This window comes from Brachyhypopomus gauderio, chromosome 9, assembly GCF_052324685.1.
Source record: "Brachyhypopomus gauderio isolate BG-103 chromosome 9, BGAUD_0.2, whole genome shotgun sequence".
Classification (NCBI taxonomy): Eukaryota; Metazoa; Chordata; class Actinopteri; order Gymnotiformes; family Hypopomidae; genus Brachyhypopomus; species Brachyhypopomus gauderio.
In genome coordinates this window covers 20,694,031-20,716,594 of record NC_135219.1, presented here as the reverse complement: position 1 = coordinate 20,716,594, position 22,564 = coordinate 20,694,031, and the positions used below count along the sequence as shown (strand labels likewise).

Below are 22,564 nucleotides of genomic sequence, written 5' to 3'. Positions count from 1 at the left end.
GCCAACTCCTGGACAGTCTGTGGTGCAACGTGACGGTGGATGGAGCGAGACATGATGTCCCAGATGTGCTCAATCTGATTCAGGTCTGGGGAACGGGCGGCCCAGTCCATAGCTTCAATGCCTTCATCTTGCAGGAAGTGCTGACACACTCCAGCCACATGAGGTCTAGCATTGTCCTGCATTAGGAGGAACCCAGGGCCAACCGCACCAGCATATGGTCTCACAAGGGGTCTGAGGATCTCATCTCGGTACCTAATGGCAGTCAGGCTACCTCTGGTGAGCACATGGAGGGCTGTGCGGCCCTCCAAAGAAATGCCACCCCACACCATTACTGACCCACTGCCAAACCGGCCATGCTGAAGGATGTTGCAGGCAGATCGCTCTCCACGGCGTCTCCAGACTCTGTCACGTCTGTCACATGTGCTCAGTGTGAACCTGCTTTCATCTGTGAAGAGCACAAGGCGCCAGTGGCGAATTTGCCAATCCTGGTGTTCTCTGGCAAATGCCAAGCGTCCTGCACGGTGTTGAGCTGTGAGCACAACCCCCATCTGTGGACGTCGGGCCCTCATACCATCCTCATGGAGTCGGTTTCTAACCGTTTGTGTAGTAATAAGTAGTCTAATCTTCAGCTGTTATGAAAGTGAGCCTATGGTGTGATTAATGGAATCTTGTGCTCCTGTGTTTAGTTGAAGGCATTACCTAAAATCAGATATAATTCTCACAGGATGGGACTTATTTTCTGAAAGTGCTAAGTAGCTAAATCTACTGCAAGGAAGCAAAACAAAAGGTAGGACTATGCAAAACACACACATACACAGAGTCCTGCATGTGCCCACCATCAAAATAGGCAAAAGACCTGCCATTCAGTGCTACGCAAATCTATGTAAAATAACCTGCTTGCCGCACTGACCATGACACCTGGGCTGCTTGCTCTCGGCTGTCACATATTTGCACATTTTAAAACATTCAATTTTACCTCAAAAGTTGAATATTTTCTGTGACCACTACAACAACTGTTCTGTTACCAAATAAGATGTCCTAGAGCAGGGCAAAGGGGTCACCTGCAGTGTATTAGCTTTAGAGAAAAGCCATGTTTCTAACTGCCTCTTTGACTTGGGGAATACTATAGCCACCCTATACATCACCATCATTTTAAATGTGGCTCCCATACCAGCCAATCAACAATTAAATGAAGGAATGAATGGATGAATGGGGCCATCTTAGTTTACTCTTACTCTTCCTCGGAGTAAACACTCGGGTTACATTTCATTTCGAGTCACTACGAGACTGGAGATGTAACACTAGACCCCAGCGCTGAGCTCGCTGCGCGCTCCCGTTTCTAGTGCGCGTGCACGTGTGATGTCACCGCCGCGGGGTAGTTGCGCTCGCCTCTGAATCGGTGTCGGGGCGAGAGAGAGAATCACGACGAGGATGGTCTCCGCATGCGGACTTCTCCTTGTGGACAGCCAGTGTTTCTCCTGAGTGTCGGAGTGTGGGCTACACGGCATCTCGACACCGGCTTCGTACACTCGGTAGGTAATGTGTGTGTTTTTGGCGTTCACGGTACACGGACCTTGGGTCAGTAACACGTTTAGGAAAACACAGGCGGCGCTTTGAAGTTCGTCAGTGTTGAATTCCGCTGGTTGTTGTTGTATCGTATATTTGTTGCCCTACTATTAGTTTCTCACTGCTGTACGGACGAAGATACTCAGAAGATGCCATCCTGTGTCTCCCAAAGCAACATCCCATTGTTCCGAACCAAACGTCTACCGGTCCACTTCTGACCCGGTCCTGCATGACATGCATTATACCGGCAGGCGAGCATAGCATTTCATGTCTTGGCTCAGTATAAATATTTGAGATCTTTTTTATTTTTAGGGCTACATTATTATTTTTAACATTTCTGTGTAAATATAAAATGACAACGTGTTTTTGGACTACGTTAAAAACGAGTGTTTTGTGCACCTAATAGGAGAAATGCTGCAAAAACCAGACATGACTTACCTTAACTGTAACTTGAAATGGTGTGCTTATTGAATGATCTAGAATTTATTTATGACTTTAAATCAAACTAACTTGAAGTATTTTGTTTTGTTTGCGTCCCAACGCACTGATTTGACTTGGTATATATGCCTGTTGTGGGATTACTTCAGGAAATATTTACTAGGCTCTTGAAATAATGTCTTTATGGACAGCACATGTGAGGAAAAGGAAGACTGGCTCCTTCCTGCTCAGTTTTAGGAAACAGCCTTTAGGCTCATAGCGCCTGAATGTCAACCAGTGTCCATCAAATGCATCTCCGCCCAGACATGTTTAGATAATGTGCTCCATCTTCCCTGTGGGAACAGTAGTACTGGTAACATAAATGTAATGTGATGGCTCAATTTGTTAAGCCCCATACCTCTCCCACACACACATACACACAAACACACACATACACACACACATACACGCGCTCGCACACTCAGAGGAAAACTTGAGATAATTGTATTGCAATTCTAGAAGAAAAATTCTGCTGTTTCCTTGGGTCGAACAGTATATTTATTATACCGGGATAATTGGACTTTTGGGAGTCATGTAAACTCTATAAATGTTCTTTTTTTTTTGTATTTTTTACTATAAATGACCTAAAATGTGTGTGTGTGTGTGTGTGTGTGTGTGTACAGTTTTCCAAACCTGTCACGCTCTCAGCATGTGGTCAATAAACTCTTCACCTCCATTCTCCTACTTCGCTACTCCGTACTACTGACTGAACCATTGTGTAGGTGAACCAGCCTTCAGGTCAATTCTGTAGTCATGACTACTATCATGATTCTGATGTCATGACATCCCCGTCAGTCACTGACACAACATGCTGCACGTTGGACAATTCCGTGCTCCTGCTGGGAACTCACCTTTTAATTAGCCTCATTGATAATAACAGAAACTTTGCAAATGTGCGTGCCTGCTAGCAATGCTAATTGAACTCAAGGGAATGAGCGAGTATTGTTTGCCACAGTTTACTGTCCCCATAACCACATGCACTCTGGGTCCTCATTATTGCGGTGTAGAATTTCTGTGTCCATGCGTTTTGGCTGAGCTCATTATATTACATGCTCATTATGTTTATGTCTATATATGAAGCACATATGATGTACCTGAAAGAATAAAACAGAAATCAGAGACTAATGATAAGATCTGGTCCTTGCAAGCCTCTTGTTCTAGAGCACGTGATTCGCAGACTGTTTTGAGGGAATTTGCATATGCAACGTTTCAGGTTTGACCTTGATAAATGCAACATTTGTCTTAGATGGCATGCATATTGCATCTCACTCTGTCCTCGTCTTTCTTTCTCTGTCTCTCAACAACTGCGGTTCAGTTCATCCTCCCCTGGAGTGCTGTGAAAACCTTCACTGCTTTTCTGCTGGAATTGTGCTGGCAATTCTCCAGGAGGCAAATCTCACTCCTTGCCCAACTCGGCCTTTGCTTCAAATATTCTTTCACCACTATATTATTCTGGATTTCTATACAAATCCAGCTTTTTACTGAACCAAAAGGGTGTGTCCCCTGTGGTCTGTACAACACCTGTGTAAACCTTATGGTTTATCTTATGTGCTTTCACCTGGACCCAACAATTGGCACTTTTTCCCTAGCTGACAGTGTGCACACATGCACCTGGCACTGATGCATCGGTTGTAGTTACAGAGTATAATGCAGTTGGGAAAAAAAGGTGTTGCTTTTTATAGCAGAGTCCATTTGGCACATGCATAGCGGCGATTACCCTCACAGCTCGTGGAAGCATTAAAGACCTCATGAACACTCGTAGGATAAAGGATGATCCCAATCCCCAGTGTTGGGGCTTAGTCAGAGATGAGGAGATGGAGAACTTGCTGTGCTATCATGAATCGCTGGATCTGAGCGAGTCATCACCTGCCCTAAAAATAAACCACAGATCTGGGCTACGAGGCGTCTGTAATGTCCTGCCACCAACCTTCAAGACGTTTTGTACCAGGAATGTCCCGCGACACGCGGCGCACCGTGATTTACTGTCTTGGTTCGGCCGCACAGATGTCGGGTAAATAGATGCAGTAGCCGCACACACAACCAACCTGTACGACTCCCAGTTTTTGTCCAATAAGGCTTCTGTTTACACTGATAATTGGCTGCAACAGGATAGACGGAGCAATAAAAAGCCAAGCGTAGCACTCACAAAGAGCTCACAATCGATCCCACACAGAATCCCTGTCTGGTCATAGGGATACATAATTTATTAAGGCTTTTGGGACTGTAGGGGTAGGATGTATCTTATAGACAATGTGTAGACATAGATCACCTGGATTGTATTGTACTGGTGCAGTGAAAATGGCAAAAGGTGAATCAATGCTAGTAAAAGTGGAATGACTAGCAGTGTTTAAGATTTACAGTCTTTGAATATGTGAATTGTTGCTGTGTCAGCAAATGTAGCTAAAAACACCTTATAAAAATACCTTATACATTTACTGCTTGACCAAATATCGGTATTTGACATAGGTGTGAAAAGAGCAGTTTGGAATAACTAGTGATCAGTGCTCAGTGTTCATAACGACAGCACAGTAGACTTTAGCTGGAGGATCCGTGTTTATTTTTAATGCTTAACTTGCCATGCATAGGACTGCAATCTGTGGGTTTGGCTGTGTGTGCGCATGCGCCGTGTGTGTGTGTGTGTGTGTGTGTGTGTGTGTGTGTGTGTGTGTGTGTGTGTGTGTGTGTAATGACTACAATTTTTTGATCAATTTTCATGTCTGTTTCAGTCATCAGTCCTTCTCTTGTAATTTGTCTCCAGTGTGTAGTAGTTCCAGGTCACATACAGAGTTAGGCCAGAGGTCATGGTAAATCCTACTGGGGTTTTCTGATCAGCAACACACCTTTATCATAAAGACTGAAAAATGCAGGAAACCTGACACGGTTTTGTAGATTTGAAGAAGGGCCAACATTTATTTCCCTGATGAAACATAACAGTAATCCTTGATATGCATTTAAAACTGTAGCCTTGAATCAGTTTTTGTAATGTAGGCTATTACTGCATTACAAGCTGATGAGAGTCTTTTTCTGCATAGATGTGTGGGAGATGTGTGGGAGATGTGTGGGAGATGTGTGGGAGATGTGGGGCAGATGTGGGGCAGATGTGTGGGAGATGTGTGGGAGATGTGGGGGAGATGTGTGGGAGATGTGGGGGAGATGTGTGGGAGATGTGTGGGAGATGTGTGGGAGATGTGGGGCAGATGTGGGGGAGATGTGTGGGAGATGTGGGGGAGATGTGGGGGAGATGTGGGGGAGATGTGTGGGAGATGTGTGGGAGATGTGGGGGAGATGTGTGGGAGATGTGGGGGAGATGTGTAGGAGATGTCTAGCCGACTATCCGGTTCAAAGAGATTGAGCAAATCCCTAAGGGGATTTTTTTTCCAACCTAGTTAAAAACCCGATTTAGCAGCTCCAAAAGGAGTCGGAAAAAGATGAAGATGTTTGTATGATTTGAATGATTTCATTAAGAGATGTAAAAAGCAGGTGATATCACAACTGCATAAATTATGGTTAAGAATAGATACATAAATATATACACAATAATATATACACAATATGACAATGAATACAGATTTGAGTAACATTTTGTTGAATGTGAAAATTCCACTTTATTTGTTTAAATGTATTTTACGCTATGGACTTAAATGTTTTCCCTTGCATTGCAGTTGTGGTCTGTTTTAGGGAACAATAGTGACTTTGTTAGAGGTCCATTTATCATGTTCAGTTGACTTTCTAATTCATCATATGGTACAAAATGTTTCCTGTCGTATTAAAATCTGCAGAATTGCAATATAGATGCCTTGGGTTTAATTTTAATATTTTCTCCAAGAACAAAACCAAGCAAGCTACATCACATTTGCAACATTTTTATCATCCAGCACCAATATGTAGGATTAGGGAGCATGTTGTCATTAATTACCAGATATCACAGTACTATGGGGCTTTGGAAAATATCTTGTCAGTATCAAGCAGCACTATTGTGGACCGAATCTACACTATCAGCTTTGGTCAGCATGACCACCGTGTTACACCAACATGATAATAGATTTTTTTCATGTGGTCCACTGGTACCATGGCAATGACACTGAAGATTCTAAACACACCCACTCACCACACTAATTCATAGGGCCCTTCCTGACTCAGTGCCCCATTATGTGCCAAGCAAGCCAGCCTCGTTCTTGGTCTAAATAGGTTTAATGAGAGAGTGTGGAGCACTAATCAGAAAAGAGTATTTGATTTATTTATATAAATCCCTCTCTCACCCTTCCGGTGGGTGAGTCATGTATGTTTTCTCACAGTTAGGCCGTCTGCCTGGGAGACTGAGGGCATGGTTCAGTATTTTGACTTTTCTCTGCCCGCTTCGGGTCAATGTTGTCATTGCTGGGATCTGTTGGTGCAAATTCCTCCAACTGTGTCCAACGTCACTGGAACAACCTTGGCGTTAACCTTCCATATTCTGTCTGTTTCATCTTTCAGTCATCTTTCTGGTCTTACATTGCTTACTTTGAATGCTTCTGTCACTTGGGATTGCCACATCTATTACCACAGCTGTTTTCTGCATCTGATTCACCACCATCACATCATCTGGTTGGTTCGATGCTTTGCCATTACATGCTCGTCTCTCTGGGTCTGGACCACCTCTTTGTTGTTTTCCACCTGTTTGGACTCGGGGAACCCAGCTCATGTGTTTCTGGGTGGGTGTGTGTGGGTGTTTGTGTGTATCAGTGGGAAAGCTATTCAGAGGGGACATGTGAACCTGATTCGTCTGCTTTCCAAAGCACTCAAGATGATGAACCGCATCTAATCTGTGTATTTCTCCTGCAGTCTGAATGTGTGGCCTTCATCTCAGATATTCCAAATCATCAGCTGCAGTAATAAATAGGCTTGAATTAAAAGGTTTTTTTTTTTCATCTAGTCGACCTGCAGTGCGTCTTCATATCTCCTTTATTTCACTACCATTAAGTATGTTTGTGTTTCAGTGTTTGCTCCAGCCAATCGGAGGGAAATGTACTTGGTGCCTGGTTATTTTTAGGCCCTGCGTGTGCTGTGATGTAGAGAATCACTTTCATAACTATGGTGATAGCTTAAGGCAACAGCATAATGCTAAACTAACTGTCTCTGTTCATTATCACACAGATAATGAACAGATAACAGCGATACTGGTGATCAAAATGTCAGGACTACATGTAAATTTGAATGAATCCAGTTAGAACTCAAAAGCATTTGTCTGATCTCTGTACGAGCCAGGAGACAGACTGACGTGCATTTGAGTTTGTGTGGCAGTATCTGCATGTGGATAAACGCGGCCCAAACATCCTCCGATATCTCATGGCTGTAAGTCACGAAAATATCCAGTGTCCCCATGTATGGAACACATTTAAGGGCACACTGGATATTTTAAACAGAATAGTTTAAATGGAAAAGTCTCTGTTTGCTGTGTTTGTTTTGCCTTTGATCAGTAAGAAGTCTTACCATGAACCCCTCAGGAATATTCAGTGTGAAATCACATTGTCACATTGTTTTATGATTGTACCCAGCAGCTCCCCACAACATGATTTACTTCGAATGCAGCACTTCAGGTGCTTTCGGGACAGAGTAAAAGTGCAGATGGTTGTTGTGGATATATTTTCAGCATCTGCTATGCGGCAGGCGACCTCAATCAACTGCTCTCCTGACAAGCTGACAAAAGTGACTTAGTCACACCAGACCTTAACTGACGGACATCCTTCCTCACCTTCAATAAGGCAACGGCAGTTGACTAAATATGTCATCGTTGTAATTGTGGCAAAAAAGAACATAAAAAATAAAATAACAGACTAAATTGGTAACGTTTGGAGTGTATTTCATTAAACAATCAAACCTTGTCTGCAGGCTGCTGACAAGAGAATAGTATTTTCAATAGGGCAGCTGAACCTGCCCCCACACAAGCTTGAGTTTGCTCGTGTGGCTCAGACGCATATCACTGTAAGGGCCGCATGGTGCCGGGGGGGGGGCAGCCCCCGTACTGGGCTCCTGCTTTCCAGCGCTCATCCACTTGTTGATGTCAGCGTAAGCCTCCTGAGACCGAGGGCTCGCCTGCAAGCCTCTGACATGACAGAATCACGTTCTAATCTTGGGCCAGTTTTAAGGCAAAGCACTGACTGCCTGTCATGATGTCCCTGGGTGCAAAGTGGATAAGATTTAAACCGTTCTGTAGCAGGAAGACCTACCCGGGGTCTGTTAGCCAACCAAGTCTGTATGTGTCCTCATACTGAGCTCCTGGAAGCTATGTGCAGTCAGTGAATATTAATAAATGATTATTACCCAAAACACACCACCACTATTGTAAGGCTAACTGTGGGCAGCTGTATGAAGGGTCATAGTATTAGGGTTTATTTGATAAGGCCCTGAAACAAAGTGAATTATCACTGACATTACAGTCAATGTGCATTATGTCTCCAATTAAGTACAGTGTGATTAAGCTGTGCTCTCAGGTTCTGCTTGGCCCTGTTGTTCTGACTAAGCACAACTCCAGTTTCCACGGGGCATCGCTGAGCTCTGGCAGCTGAACGTTTGGCACTGGCCCAGACAGGACTCCTGAGCGCCCACTCTGAAATCAAACAGGGTAGAGTTTTATTCCACACACACCACAGAAATGTCAATGTAGCAATGTAGTATTTTTACCGAAGCAAAATATTACAGACCATGACCTCGGTTATTTCTGGGTCGCAGCCTAGTGTTGTCCGATAGTCATTTCTTCTTCTGCTTCTCACGCAGTTGAACACATGAAGGCAGATTTGCAGTTGCAAAATTGTATTAAATATAGCCATTCTAAATAAGATGAAGTTGTGACCACCACCAAGATGACGGTTTGTTTGTGAACACCTCCTGGAAATTGTCATGGTCTCCTGAAGAAACTTATCACTGATCATACACCACAATTCCTGAACCATTAATTTGGGCAGCAAGTGACCTATTTTCCTATATGATGTGCCATGATAAGATCATACTGCGTTTCAAAAATGTAGGGATACGTCTAGAGCACTTGTTTGGGAAACTAAGTCTCGAATTGGCCGTTAAGGTAGATGGCTTCAATACCTTAGCAGCTGTGAAAAAAGGATGTCTTTGCACTCTGCATTTCAAGCTCTCGTAGGTCACTTGTAGACCTCTGATGCCAGCAGTCTGATTTTGGCCGTGTCCTCCATGGTAGGATGACATGATGCAGAATCGCCTAAATTTCCTTCTGTATGTTTCAGCTTCACTCCTTCGGGTTGCATCTTTTACTTAAAAAATAGGTAATCTCACAACAGGGCTCCAGACTGTGACATAAATATTAATTTGCGAGTTATATAATTATTTCACTCGCCTGTGGCGACAGGTGATACAGCAGCATTTTTATGGGTGAGGATTTTTTGTAATTGGAAAAAAAAATCCACCATTTTCTTTTGAGTTTGTATTTTATAAGTTAAACGACTTTAGCTCCCACTCACATCGACGTCTATGCGGGAATTCGCCCACCAGAGTCACTCGAAAAGCAGCGCAGCCGAGCTGAAACTTTAGCACTAAGCGTTAGCTTGTTGAAAATGGATTTTTCACATAGTCTACATCTCTGTCGGACCATAAGAGTCCACACTTCTTTATAACTGCACATAGTTTTCATTTAATTTTAAAGTCTAATGTCTTACAGTTATTGAAGACAGAATTGCGAATATGCGAACGTGAAACCAACGTTACCGAAGTTGTATGCATATGAGTGACTTTTGATCCTATTAAGACATTATGCAAAACCTATTAATTTGTATATTATCATGGCATCTAGAAAAAGTTATTGGCGCCTGATTGTTTTCCTTTTAGGAGCCGCTGGCTCTGGAGCCTTGTCACTACTATAAGTGCCTTCATGAAGAGGAACATCTGGTGTGTGTCAGTTTTTGCATGCTCTTACCTCCTATGGGCTTGTTGCCAACTTATGTAAAGTAGGTTATGTAAAGCTTTATGTGAAACTTTTTCCCTGTTCCCATGTAGGTGTGCTAGATAGTTTTGGTAAGCTTCCATGCTTAGTCATCAGCCAGCTGTTGTTCATGCTTGCTTGGACATAAAACATCATGATAAAATTGCATGTGTTCAAGTAATAATGGAACACAACACAGACGATTCCCCCAAATATGCTACTAGACGGACCGATAGGTGTTGGAGGCCTTGCGCAGAAACTTTTCACGATTGCTTTTTTGTCTCTGTGCTTTACAAATCGTTATCTACACTGTTAATTTTCAGACAATTTGACAGGTCTCACGCATCTTAAGTGTTTGGTCTGCTTGGTGTCCCTGACCATTTGTGTTACTTTGTGTGGCAAGTTGTGAAGCTTTGACCGCCACTGGTGCCTTTCGACCGTCTCGCTGGTCGTTAACTGTGCTAGCGCTTAATTTGCAGCAAATGGTGGCACACCAGAAAAATACATAAGAAAATACATCCTGCTTATCAGCAATTTGGCATCACGCACTTCGTTTTCAGGTCACCGTTATAAATAAATTGGTAGTTGTCCTCTTTATTGCCCTTCTGATGAGATCCCGAGGAAGAGAGATAAAACACAAGATGACAGTCTCAGTGTAATACTGACAGACCACAGAGGACTCATCTGTCAAACACAAGCATGCATTTGGAGGCCGTGTCCCCTGCTGTCCCGTACCACCTGAGGGACACTTGTGCCATTAGAGCAAGTAGTCTGTATAAACTAGTGAAGGAGAAAAAATACTAATAAGGTTCTCGCCACCAAAGGACATCTACAGGTCATCGGCTCTGAAATGGCTTCCCAAGACCTTGTCGTCGATGTCACTACCTGTGAACAAACAAAAGCTGTGTCGTGTTTGTTGTGCAGGACAGAAGTAGCTTGCCCACCACTGCAGTTTATATCTGGATGACTGTTAAAAATACACATCCTTCTCATGGAGGAGTTACTAATGTAGGCCTGTGAGGTCATTTCGTCTTATCACTGTTCTTTCAAGACGGAACATGTTGAAAGGATCCTGCCAGTGCAGCAAAGTAAGGTTGTCTTCAAATGTCATCTTTCTATGGACTTACGCAGACCCACAGAGACTGAGAGAGAGGACAGAGAGAATGATTCTCCTGCGAGAACGTCTTTGCTGTGTCCATGAATAAAAGAGATGGCCAATGCCCAGAGCTTCCTGTTACAGTGTTGAGATTAACTTGTCTTGTTGGGGCTCAGAGTGGAGAGAATTCAACAAGCTTTCTCTCCACTCTCCTCTTGAAGGAGCAACAATTCAAGTGCTTTGATTTCCATTCATGATTAAACCTAATGACCTTTTTTGGCCCTGTTATGTTAATTGTTGTTTGCGAAGTCATTCAGCACGATTTAATTTGAATAACTGTTAAATATACATATTCATAACTGCCGTTTTTTTCCTATAAATAAATTCCTTGTCAGCTAAAGAACTCATGAACATACACTGAGTGATCATGTCTAAGGAAGTGCTTCATTAGGAAATGGGGTGAATGTTTCATAAATCTATCATTATTATAAGTAATAGTAGCAGCAGTAAGAGTAGAAATAGGAGTAGGGCTAGTAGAAATAAGAAGTAGGGTTATGAGTAGGAGTAGTAGGGTTATGAGTAGGAATAGTAGGGTTATGAGTAGGAGTAGTAGGGTTATGAGTAGTAGGAGTAGTAGGGTTATGAGTAGTAGGAGTAGTAGGGTTATGAGTAGTAATAGTAGGGTTATGAGTAGTAGGAATAGTAGGGTTATGAGTAGTAGGAGTAGTAGGGTTTGAGTAGTAGGAATAGTAGGGTTATGAGTAGTAGGAGTAGTAGGGTTTGAGTAGTAGGAGTAGTAGAGTTATGAGTAGTAGGAGTAGGGTTATGAGTAGTAGGAATAGGGTTACGAGTAGTAGTAGTAGGGTTATGAGTAGTAGGAGTAGTAGGGTTTGAGTAGTAGGAGTAGTAGAGTTATGAGTAGTAGGAGTAGTAGGGTTATGAGTAGTAGGAATTGTAGGGTTATGAGTAGTAGGAATTGTAGGGTTATGAGTAGGAGTAGTAGGGTTATGAGTAGTAGGAGTAGTAGGGTTATGAGTAGTAATAGTAGGGTTATGAGTAGGAGTAATAGGGTTATGAGTAGTAGGAATAGTAGGGTTATGAGTAGTAATAGTAGGGTTATGAGTAGGAGTAGTAGGGTATGAGTAGTAGGAGTAGTAGGGTTATGAGTAGTAGGAGTAGTAGGGTTATGAGTAGTAATAGTAGGATTATGAGTAGTAGTAATAGTAGGGTTATGAGTAGGATTAGTAGGGTTATTAGTAGTAGGGTTATGAGTAGTAATAGTAGGGTTATGAGTAGTAGGAGTAATAGGGTTATGAGTAGTAGGAATAGTAGGGTTATGAGTAGTAGGAGTAGTAGGGTAATGAGTAGTAATAGTAGGGTTATGAGTAGGAGTAATAGGGTTATGAGTAGTAGGAATAGTAGTAGGGATGCACCGAAATGAAAATTCTTAGCCGAAACCGAAAATGAGGAAACCAAGGCCGAAAGCCGAAAACCGAAACACCGAAATACATTATGCCAATTATTAGTAACATTGGATTTATGGCTAACCTCACTAAAATCAAAGCATTGCTATTCAAAGAATAAATCAACTACAAAATTTGATTTGAAAATATGTATTTAGCACTGACATTACAGTAATGCATATTATAAAATAAAATTAGTGGTGGGCCGTTAACGGCGATAACGCTGACAATGGCCGACCATTAATTAAATTTAACTCGCTTCCAGACCGTTTTTATCTGAGAGGATAAATATATGTATTTTATACGAGTTAAATTTTATTATAACTGACTGGCCTGAAAGATAAATATAAATTCTCTCATAAAAACGTGACGTGAGTTGCAACAACATTAAACAGCTCAGGTAAACACGCTTTTGAGAAATGTCGTCTGCTCGGCAAAACATAACGGGGCTCAATGTTCTCTATTAGCCTACGAAATCCCGCATCCTCTACGACAGAGAACGGCTGATCATCTAAGGCACATATGTCAAAGTCAAGGCCCGCGGGCCAGATCCGGCCCGCGAATTGATTATCCATGGCCCCCTGGATGATATTTAATTACTATTAGAACCGGCCCGCAGGCCACAGCCGCCTGATGGTGTTTTGCACGCACAAACACTACATTCCCCACAATGCAACGGTAGCCTGCGAAGTCACTGCAGCGCACACAAGCGGCGAGGGTCTGCGCGGCGAAAATGACGCAATCGCAGTGGCTCCGCCCGTGCGCGAGGGCGTCGCACGCTGTCTACTCGCAAGGTCGTGCACCTCTCGAATTTTGTAACTGCGCGCACCAGTTAAACTTAATTAAGTTAGATATTTATACATATAGTCGAAATGATTCGAAATAATTCGCTTTTTTATTCACATTATTTAATGGTTGTTTATTTTCAAATAAACAACCATCATGTTTTGTCCTGGAATTACAAGAGGCTCGTATTTGTTAACGTAATACATTTGTTGTGAAACGAAGTCGTTACAATTTCAAGCATTTTCAAGTACTTTAGCCTAAATTCCAGCACTTTTCAAACCTTTATTACTTTATTAATTTAATGTACAGGACATGTTTTCTTTGAAGGAAGTTTGTTTTTATCTGTTTGCTTGTTGAAAAATGTTTTCACTTGAAATTACTGACAGATCCATAAGAAAATATTGCTTTATTCATTTAAGCATTAAATAGTATACACTGTGTTGGGTCTTGGTTCAATAGGCTATGTGCAATCATTTCAATATGTTTTAATAAACATTGAACCAGTCCGGCCCTCGGCTTGTAGCAAATTTGTTTTTTTGGCCCTCGGTGTTTTTGACTTTGACATCCCTGATCTAAGGCAACGAGTTCCATAATTTTTGGTGTAATGTCCTTTTCCTTGGCACCATCACTGGAAAACGTTTTTGCTAGCTTTATCCAAATAAACACGTGCAGGCGATTTTTGCTTGCGTCATCACAACACATTGTTTCGGCCGTGTTGTTTCGGTGATGAAAGTATTTCGGCCGAAAACCGAAAATGCAAATTTAAGCCATTTCGGCCGAAAATTTTCGGTGGCCGAATTTAGTAGTAGTAGTAGGGTTATGAGTAGTAGGAGTAGTAGGGTTATGAGTAGTAGGAGTAGTAGGGTTATGAGTAGTAGGAGTAGTAGGGTTATGAGTAGTAGGAGTAGTAGGGTTATGAGAAGGAGTAATAGGGTTATGAGTAGTAGGAATAGTAGGGTTATGAGTAGTAGTAGTAGGGTTATGAGTAGGAGTAGTAGGGTTATGAGTAGGAGTAATAGGGTTATGAGTAGTAAGAATAGTAGGGTTATGAGTAGTAGTAGTAGTAGGATTATGAGTAGTAGTAGTAGTAGGGTTATGAGTAGGAGTAATAGGGTTATGAGTAGTAGGAATAGTAGGGTTATGAGTAGTAGTAGTAGTAGGGTTATGAGTAGTAGTAGTAGTAGGGTTATGAGTAGGAGTAATAGGGTTATGAGTAGTAGGAATAGTAGGGTTATGAGTAGTAGTAGTAGTAGGATTATGAGTAGTAGTAGTAGTAGGGTTATGAGTAGGAGTAATAGGGTTATGAGTAGTAGGAATAGTAGGTTTATGAGTAGTAGTAGTAGTAGGGTTATGAGTAGTAGGAATAGTAGGGTTATGAGTAGTAGTAGTAGGATTATGAGTAGTAGTAGTAGTAGGGTTATGAGTAGGAGTAGTAGGGTTATGAGTAGTAGGAGTAGGATCAATTTTCATGATAACAGAATATTCACAGACTAGTATAAGATTTCTTATAAAAATGTGTGTGTATACCTACATGTACAAGTGAGCTTCTTCACCCAGTTACTATTTGCTTAATCTGTAGAAGTGCTATCTTAATGCTATAATGCTTCTTACACAGCTTTGCATGGGTGGCTGATCCTGTATAGATGTGTCTATAAACACTTAACAGGGCTGATAAACATGTTAAATGAAGTCTTTTGAGACCCAAGCGCAGGTGCGCATGTGTGCGCATGTGTACACGATGCCAGCAATTCTGTTTACCACACACACTCTCAGATGGTGTCATACAACATCTCAAGCTGCCAACATAAGTATAAAGATGAGTATAAAGGTTAATGGGTGACTTCTGTGGGGTTTTTTTTTTTTTGCTTTTGAGGGGGTGTGAACACCCACACACACACACACACCCACACACACACACCCACACACACACGTTTCCAGACAAAGGCAGCTGAGACTACAACCTCACAGTATCTCAGCTGGTTGAGAATAACACACGATTGGCTGGGGAGATATAGGGCCTCCCTCTTTTTTTGTTTTCTAAGCCCACTGGAGTGCACAGAACCGTTCTTAAAGACAACTCAATGGCGTGTGTCTCGGGCCGCCCACCCATGCATGTCCTGTAGCTCATGTACACAAAACACACACACACACACACACACACACACACACACACACACACACACACACACACACAGAGACTTCTTACCAAAGCCATCGCAAATCCCACACTAAGCCCTTAAGGATCTCTGTGTTAGTAACAGCACAAGGATGAGTTTGGTTTAGGCACGTTACTTTCAAGCCACTATAGTCCCTCAGCAATATCTCAGAGTGTTGCACAGAGCCGACACATCCGTGCTCATTGTTTCATCATACAGAGACAGATCCATCGATTTTGGTACCATCTGAGCCCTGTGGTGGCAGAAGTTTAAGCCTGAGCCATGTAACGTTGACCCAGTTACCACTGGTGTTAGGTTGAGGGTTTTTTTTAACCCATAAATAACTGCGGGCTAATTCCCAGAATAGTTATAGCTGACCTAAGGGGACTTGTTTAAATTTTAAATCTTGCTCCATCCAACAGGTGATTATCTCCTCAAATATCTCTTCTGGGGACAGAGCACCATATGTTGAATAGATAGAGCGCAGATGGAGGGAGAGATACAATTTTATACATATATACAGATTTTATATAAACTAATATTTTGGAATAAACAGACAACAACATAAGAATTTTTTGTTATTTCTGCCATCTTTCAACACCTTAACAGTTGAAACGGTATTGGAGCAAATTGAGCATAACAATGTAATGCAACCACCCTGTTGGCCAACATTTTGGTCCTGTATGTGATCGCCTGATGACGATCCATTAATAAGTAATATTTTAATTCAGTTTCTACCCCTATGATAACTTGGTATATTACATTCTTGTAACTGAGGGTCAGTGTTGGCTTAATTGTTACTGATTTCAGAGAGCAGAAGAGACTTCTAGAGTTGTGCTGCTGCTCCCCAGAGCCAACTAACATCACATTTAATTACAGTAGAAATAGCAACCACCGTGACATGCACTGGACTGCAAATGGATTAAAGGTTAAAAATATTTTCCCCTCCTAGTTATTTAGGAACTCTAGCAAATTGGATTTGAGATGAAGCGAAGACTCTGACATTATAGTGCAGACTGTAAGCTTTAATTTGCCAATACATAGATTAACTCAAACAGAAGCGAGAGAGAGAGAGAGAGAGAGAGAGAGAGAGAGAGAGAGAGAGAGAGAGAGAGAGAGAGAGAGGATAATAATTATATACATATTGTAAATGCAGTTTTTATTATTTATCTTCATTTGAGGGGAGGCCTCCGGAGGACATTGAAAGGCTGAAAATCTTGAACCAGTGCAGTGATGGGCTTAGCAAAAGCAAAGCAATCATAGAAGACCACAGCAGTGATGATAGTCATCATGTTTATCATGTTTGAGGTTCAGTACTGCCAATGCCTCCAGCAACTGAGGTAATATGTGAAAGATTTATATTTTACTACTTAAACATTGTAACACAGTAAGTTACATATTGTGGTATACTGCTGCATGATGGTTGTGGTCAGAAGGCCAATCACATTCCACTTCTATATGTTCTGGGATGAACCCTAATCCTAACCCAAACCCAGATTGGCATTATGATTTATTTGGACACAGAGACAACAATGCTGTGGTCCCACAGTCCGTACACTGAAAGAGTAACAAAATGCTCGAAATACAAAATATACAAAATACTGAAGCTTCCTCGAGGAATTTGACTATAGAAGGTTTCATACATACAGTAGCTTAGAATTTATGTAGAAGTGCTATGAAAATATTTTCCAATTGAAAACTTTGCAGTTTTCAGCAGAGCTGCCTTTGCATTCAGTGGCAATTTGCATCAGTCTACATTTTGTACCTTTGTTCACTCAATAATTTTCTAGGTGTACTTGTGAGTTTTTAATCATGCATTTTATTGTTTCTCTATTTCATTTTTTTAATTAATGTTAAGTATAAGTTCTCAACTTTCAACAAATATACTTTCTTCTAACTTTCTACAACATTCAATATCTGTATGTCAGTTCTAATACTTTACAGGCTTAACTAAACTCAGATGTTTTAGATCAGGAATTCACAGTTCCAGTTGTGGACACACTGCTTCTCGTAGTTTCAAGCACTCTCAATCCAGCCCAAGAAGGGCTTGGTAATTAGCTGATGAGCCCGATCAGATGTGTTGGGTTAAGGAAAAACTCTTCAGGGCGGTGACTCCCTAGAGCTGAAGCTGAGAGTGCTTACTTCTCAGAGCCAGCAGGCCTATTAGACTAAACGCTTGATTTCTGACAGCCATTATACCAGTGTGTGTCTAGCTAAGCAGAGTTTCAGATAAAATCAGCATAAATAAATTAGAAGGCAGTAAGGTGGTTTGTTTGGTGGTTGGTTATGGCCCTGTATTTTAAATAGCCTTCATGACAGCAGTCATTGCTGGTTTCACCCACACTTTTGCGAGGATGCAGGCCCTGCTATTCAAACTTATTCATTTTTCTGTGTTTATGTATTCAGTAGTTTGTGTATTCCAACTGGCTCGTTTACATTAAATATTTACAAAGAAACCCACATCATTGTTCTATTTATAATGTTGCCATGGCATCTGATTTCTTAGACCAAAAGCAAAAAAGAATTGAGACAAAGAAACTGACATATGCTTATTATGAATGGAAAAGCCTGATCATATTATATATATATATGTATATATTATTATAAATGCTACATGCATGAATAAATGAATGCAGAGCCATCTGATGTCTTGCAGATGATGATATGAGGAGAAAGTCCAGAGATGACGGATGTGGAGCCTGTAGTCACTGACTTTGCTGCCACAGGAAGAACTGGCCGGCGGAACGCCATGCCGGATATTTTGGGTTCCACCGCCGGGCCTGGAGCAGCGGAACTGCCCGGCAAGCTCGCCGAGCTTTCTGTTGGAGGTACGCTACCCGCTGGACCATAGCGCCTGTGTCGTCATCTTAGGCGGGGGGACCCATCTGTGGTCCTGGAACTCTGCCTTACTGCAGAGTCCATTTCCCATCCTAATCCGACCTTGATTACCTGACGCGGTTAATCAAACCCTTCAGTAGCATGTGGATATTAGTGGCAGGTGTTGGAACTAAACTCTGCAGGGTCATAGCTATTCAAAGGCAGACCTGGGCACCCCTGACCTGGGCTCAACCTGCTCACTGTTTCCAGATGTCTAACACAAGTTGAAGTGGTGATGTAATACAAATTAATATTGTGGTTTAAACCTGCCTTTTGGCCAATGTAAACATGTAATATGCACCCGCACTGCATTGTTTAGCTGTGAGAGACAAAGGGGCACTTTGCTTAGAAGAGAAAAAGTGCTTTGTCATTACAGGAACACTTAAGCTCAAACGCTTAAGTGGCTCCATGTGGTTTGGCTATTGTCCATCACTGTTATCAAGAGGGTGTTTGGAACTGCCAGACAGCACAACTATGACTCGCTTGATCTTGGTTTGTAGCTGCTGGAGGTATAGAAAGTCTGTGATGTATTTATGTATTTATTTTCTGATTGATTTATCTACTTAATTATTTTTGAGCTAAATTGTTTGTAGGCGTAATATAAAAGCTTAATATAAAGGATTTTTGCCTTTTGTCACAACATCTGAAATCAAATCCCAATGCCACCTTTATCTGAAAAGAGAGGTGTAGGAAGGAGGCATGAAGACCGTGTTTGGACTGTTGTGGGGTGATTTTAGTAATGAGCCGTTATTCCAGAGTCATCCTCAAATACACTAAAGTGCTTTCCTTTCATACACTTGATGTTGGTTCTACATAGCCGAACCCCACCCAGCAGGAGTGTTGTGAAAATCTATAAGTCAGACTACAGGAGAGTAATTCACAGGATCCACCCAGGTGCATGTATGAAGGCCGTGAGAGAGGCTCCGTTAGTGATGTGTAGCGTCGGCTACAAAAGATTCCCGTCTAAACAAAACAGAAGGCACAGTGATCAGTAACGTTTTTGCATTGTGCATATCGGAGGAATCTCACTCCCAACATCACAGCATAAACATCAGTGTCATGCTTGTAAGTCAACACGGTCAAAGCTTCAAAAAACCTGTAGAATAAAATAACGCTCATAGCAGTCAAATACGGAAAACGATGTCCGCTAATTAAAATGTGTAAAGCGGAGGAAGGAAGCGGCGTTAGCTTGTACAGTAATGCAGTCTCATGTTTCTGTTCATGTGGATACGCTTTTCATAGACGACGGGGAGCAGGAGGGAGAGGGGACGTCTTCAGGTGTCCGGACCCAGGACGCCGCAGAGGACGAAGCCAAAGTCAAGGACACATAGCTTCACCCGCCGCAGTGGTGAACCAGACCAGGGACAGTGCTGCGGGCCCCCCCGGCGTCCAGCCGCCTTGACCAGACTACTGTTATTACCTCTCTCTGTGCTATGCAAGGGTAGCACCACCACCAGATGATGTTCTGATGGAGGCCAGTGGAGGAGAACACCACCCTAAAGGGTCAGCTGATGGTTGATTTTCATACATCTTAGTGGATCTCACATGGCACATAAAGTCTGAGGAGGCCACCATAGGAAGAGCACAATGGTGGGCTGTTTCATCTAAAAACTGATGGGACTGATGAAAAAATTAGCTTTTGATTTATTTACAGGAAAAACCACTGAATGTTGGTCTGTAGTTCCAGGAACATCCTTTTTGCACAACCCCCCCCAACAAAAAAAAGAAAAGAATAAAAACATTCCATTCAGTGATGTACAAATAAAATTTTGAGCGAAATTTGTTTAGTAATCTACCTTGTTTTCTTACTGTAAAGAATATGCATTGTTCACATTTCTGTGATGAGAAGTTCTGTGATGTGTAAATATGGAATTGTGAGTCCTGTTTACTGACTTCACTGTCTGATGATGTTGAATGTAATGCTTTATGGCTGACTGTATTGTTGATCATGTAAACCTCACTTCTGGTTGTTGTGTGGCTAAAACGGTACATAACGGTACATCATTTCCCTCAGTGCGGTCAACAGCAAGGTAAAGATAATATCAATGATTCAGTCAGTATAGAAATTAACATTTTGCTTTCCTTTTCACTCACTGTTAATATACAGTTCAACTGTGTGAAATCAAATGTATAATTTCTTTGTAAACACATCCTGTTTATTGTCTTGTTATGAATCCCCTTTGTTGTAGGATACATACAAAATGCGATCATACCGGTAAAATAAATCCTTTGCTTATTTTTTTGTTGTTTTTAGCTTGGTCGTTGTAGATCTCTAACAACTGGTGCCTACATTTAACCATCAAATGGCACTGCATATTCCATTATGTACTTACATTCTGTAAGCCTTAAAGTTCTCATATTTAAGATTTAAGCCACGTCAGACATCTTTAGGTACAAATATTATACATGGTTTAAATGGAAGGTATCGATAAACTGGCTGGTTAACTTAGTAATGAGTGTGGATGTGTCTCACAGTCCTGAAAGTTAACGAATGAAAAAAATGGATATGGCTTAGTATAGAAACAGTAGAATGGCGAAAATCATAAAGTCGCCTGCTGTGGCTTCACCGATGGTCAAAGCAGAAAGACATTTCTGAAGAGAGCTGGCAAACTCCTAGCTAGAGCTAGCACCCACGTCAGCATCAGCATGGCTTCCAAAGATCAGAGATGAGAACAGCACTGTGTCCTGAAGAAGTTCAGGATGTTCTGTCTTCTGTACATGAAAAATACACGCTGGAATTCTGTGGATATTACACAGGGAATACGCTTAGCTAGTAATGACAGCACATGACAGTTAGCCTACACTTCAAACCTGAAACTCCAAACATACAAACAAGCTATGTAAGACACTGATGGTTTTTTAAAATGTTCTTACATTGCTTTTCACACACTGTTTTAGCTACTAATTTATGGTGACGCTCCTTGCTATGGTTTAACATAGTAATGGAACACAATATTGTAGTTGCAAATTGTTTTGTGTTTGTACCTCTGTCCATATTCAGAATGCATTAGTGTTTCTTTGTTTTCCCATCCCAAAATGAGCAATGTGAATTTTTGTTTATAAAAATCATAATAATAATAAGAATAATTTTCTTTTATATTTTTAAAGGTTTTACCAACTATTTGCTGGAGTAAGGTGATCAAAATGATAATGTAAAAGGCTTTTTTAATGTGAAGAGCAGACATGGAGAGATTGTGGTAGTGTGTTCCACAGTTTCGGGGCCATGACATTAATCTGCCCCATGTAGAGACCAGTCTGAGTTTAGACCAGCGTCAGAAGACCTAAGTCCATGCAGAGGTCCATTTGTATGTGAGCAGGAGGAGATTAAAGTGAAGACAGAATGGAAGTCAAGTGCATCTGATCCGGAAGAGGCTGAAGTAATGTTGGCAGATTTTTTTAGTATGTGAAGCAATTCTGGCAGCTGAATTTTGGACATACTGAAGTGAGCGAATGCTTTTGTTTGAGAATCAGAGAACTGCAAAAATCAAGATGGGATTAGATGAAAACAACGAACTAGCATTTCAACATCTTGTTTGGTGAGCATATTTATTATTACAATAATAATATTACAATATTACAGAGGTGGAAAAGGACATTTTTAACCAGTTACCTGACGTGGGGTATAAAGTAAAATGTGGAGCCAAAGCAACAAAATGATGATATGTGAAAAAAAAATGAAATATTAGAAGTGAATCGTACAAGTGCAGAGCTAGAGATTCCAGTGGCTGGTGGATGGGTGATGTCGTGATCACTTGTGTCAAATACGGCTCTTCAGTCTAGAAGGAGATGAATACAGACAATGCCTGGAGTGGTGGGGGAGGAGATTGTTGAAGGCCTGCAGCAGAGAGATCTCAGTGCTGTGGATGGTGCGGATGCCAGACTGGAGAAGTTCAAAAGGTTGTGAGAGGCTGCAACCTTTTTGAAATGGGGAGTTTGGAAATAGGTTGATTATCAAGGATCACTATATATAGAGCAGAATGGGAGATATGGCTGAGGTTTTGAGGGCCATGGGACGAAATCCTAAAACAGGATGCACTGATGAAATGACGAACAGCAACAGAATAACGCGTGAAGAACACGTCTTAAAGAGAAGTGTTTGGGTAGGATCAAGCTGGCTGGAGAGTTTAAACGTTGATTACAGTGCCACCTTGTTCACAAGTCACACCACACACCATGAATATACTTGTGCTTGTATATGCTTATGATGTAGGGTTTTGCT

General features: G+C 41.6%; 1 protein-coding gene across 1 annotated transcript; it reads left to right on the top strand.

Moving 5' to 3' along the window:
- Nucleotides 1-1,331: 1,331 nt before the first annotated feature.
- On the top strand, nt 1,332-20,583 carry pkib (protein kinase (cAMP-dependent, catalytic) inhibitor beta). Its single transcript, XM_077016249.1, has 3 exons — nt 1,332-1,532; nt 18,125-18,296; nt 19,588-20,583. Exons 2-3 carry the CDS (start codon nt 18,152-18,154, stop codon nt 19,674-19,676), a joined length of 234 nt encoding a protein of 77 aa, XP_076872364.1. The 5' UTR covers nt 1,332-1,532; nt 18,125-18,151; the 3' UTR covers nt 19,677-20,583.
- The last annotated feature ends 1,981 nt before the right edge of the window (nt 20,584-22,564 follow it).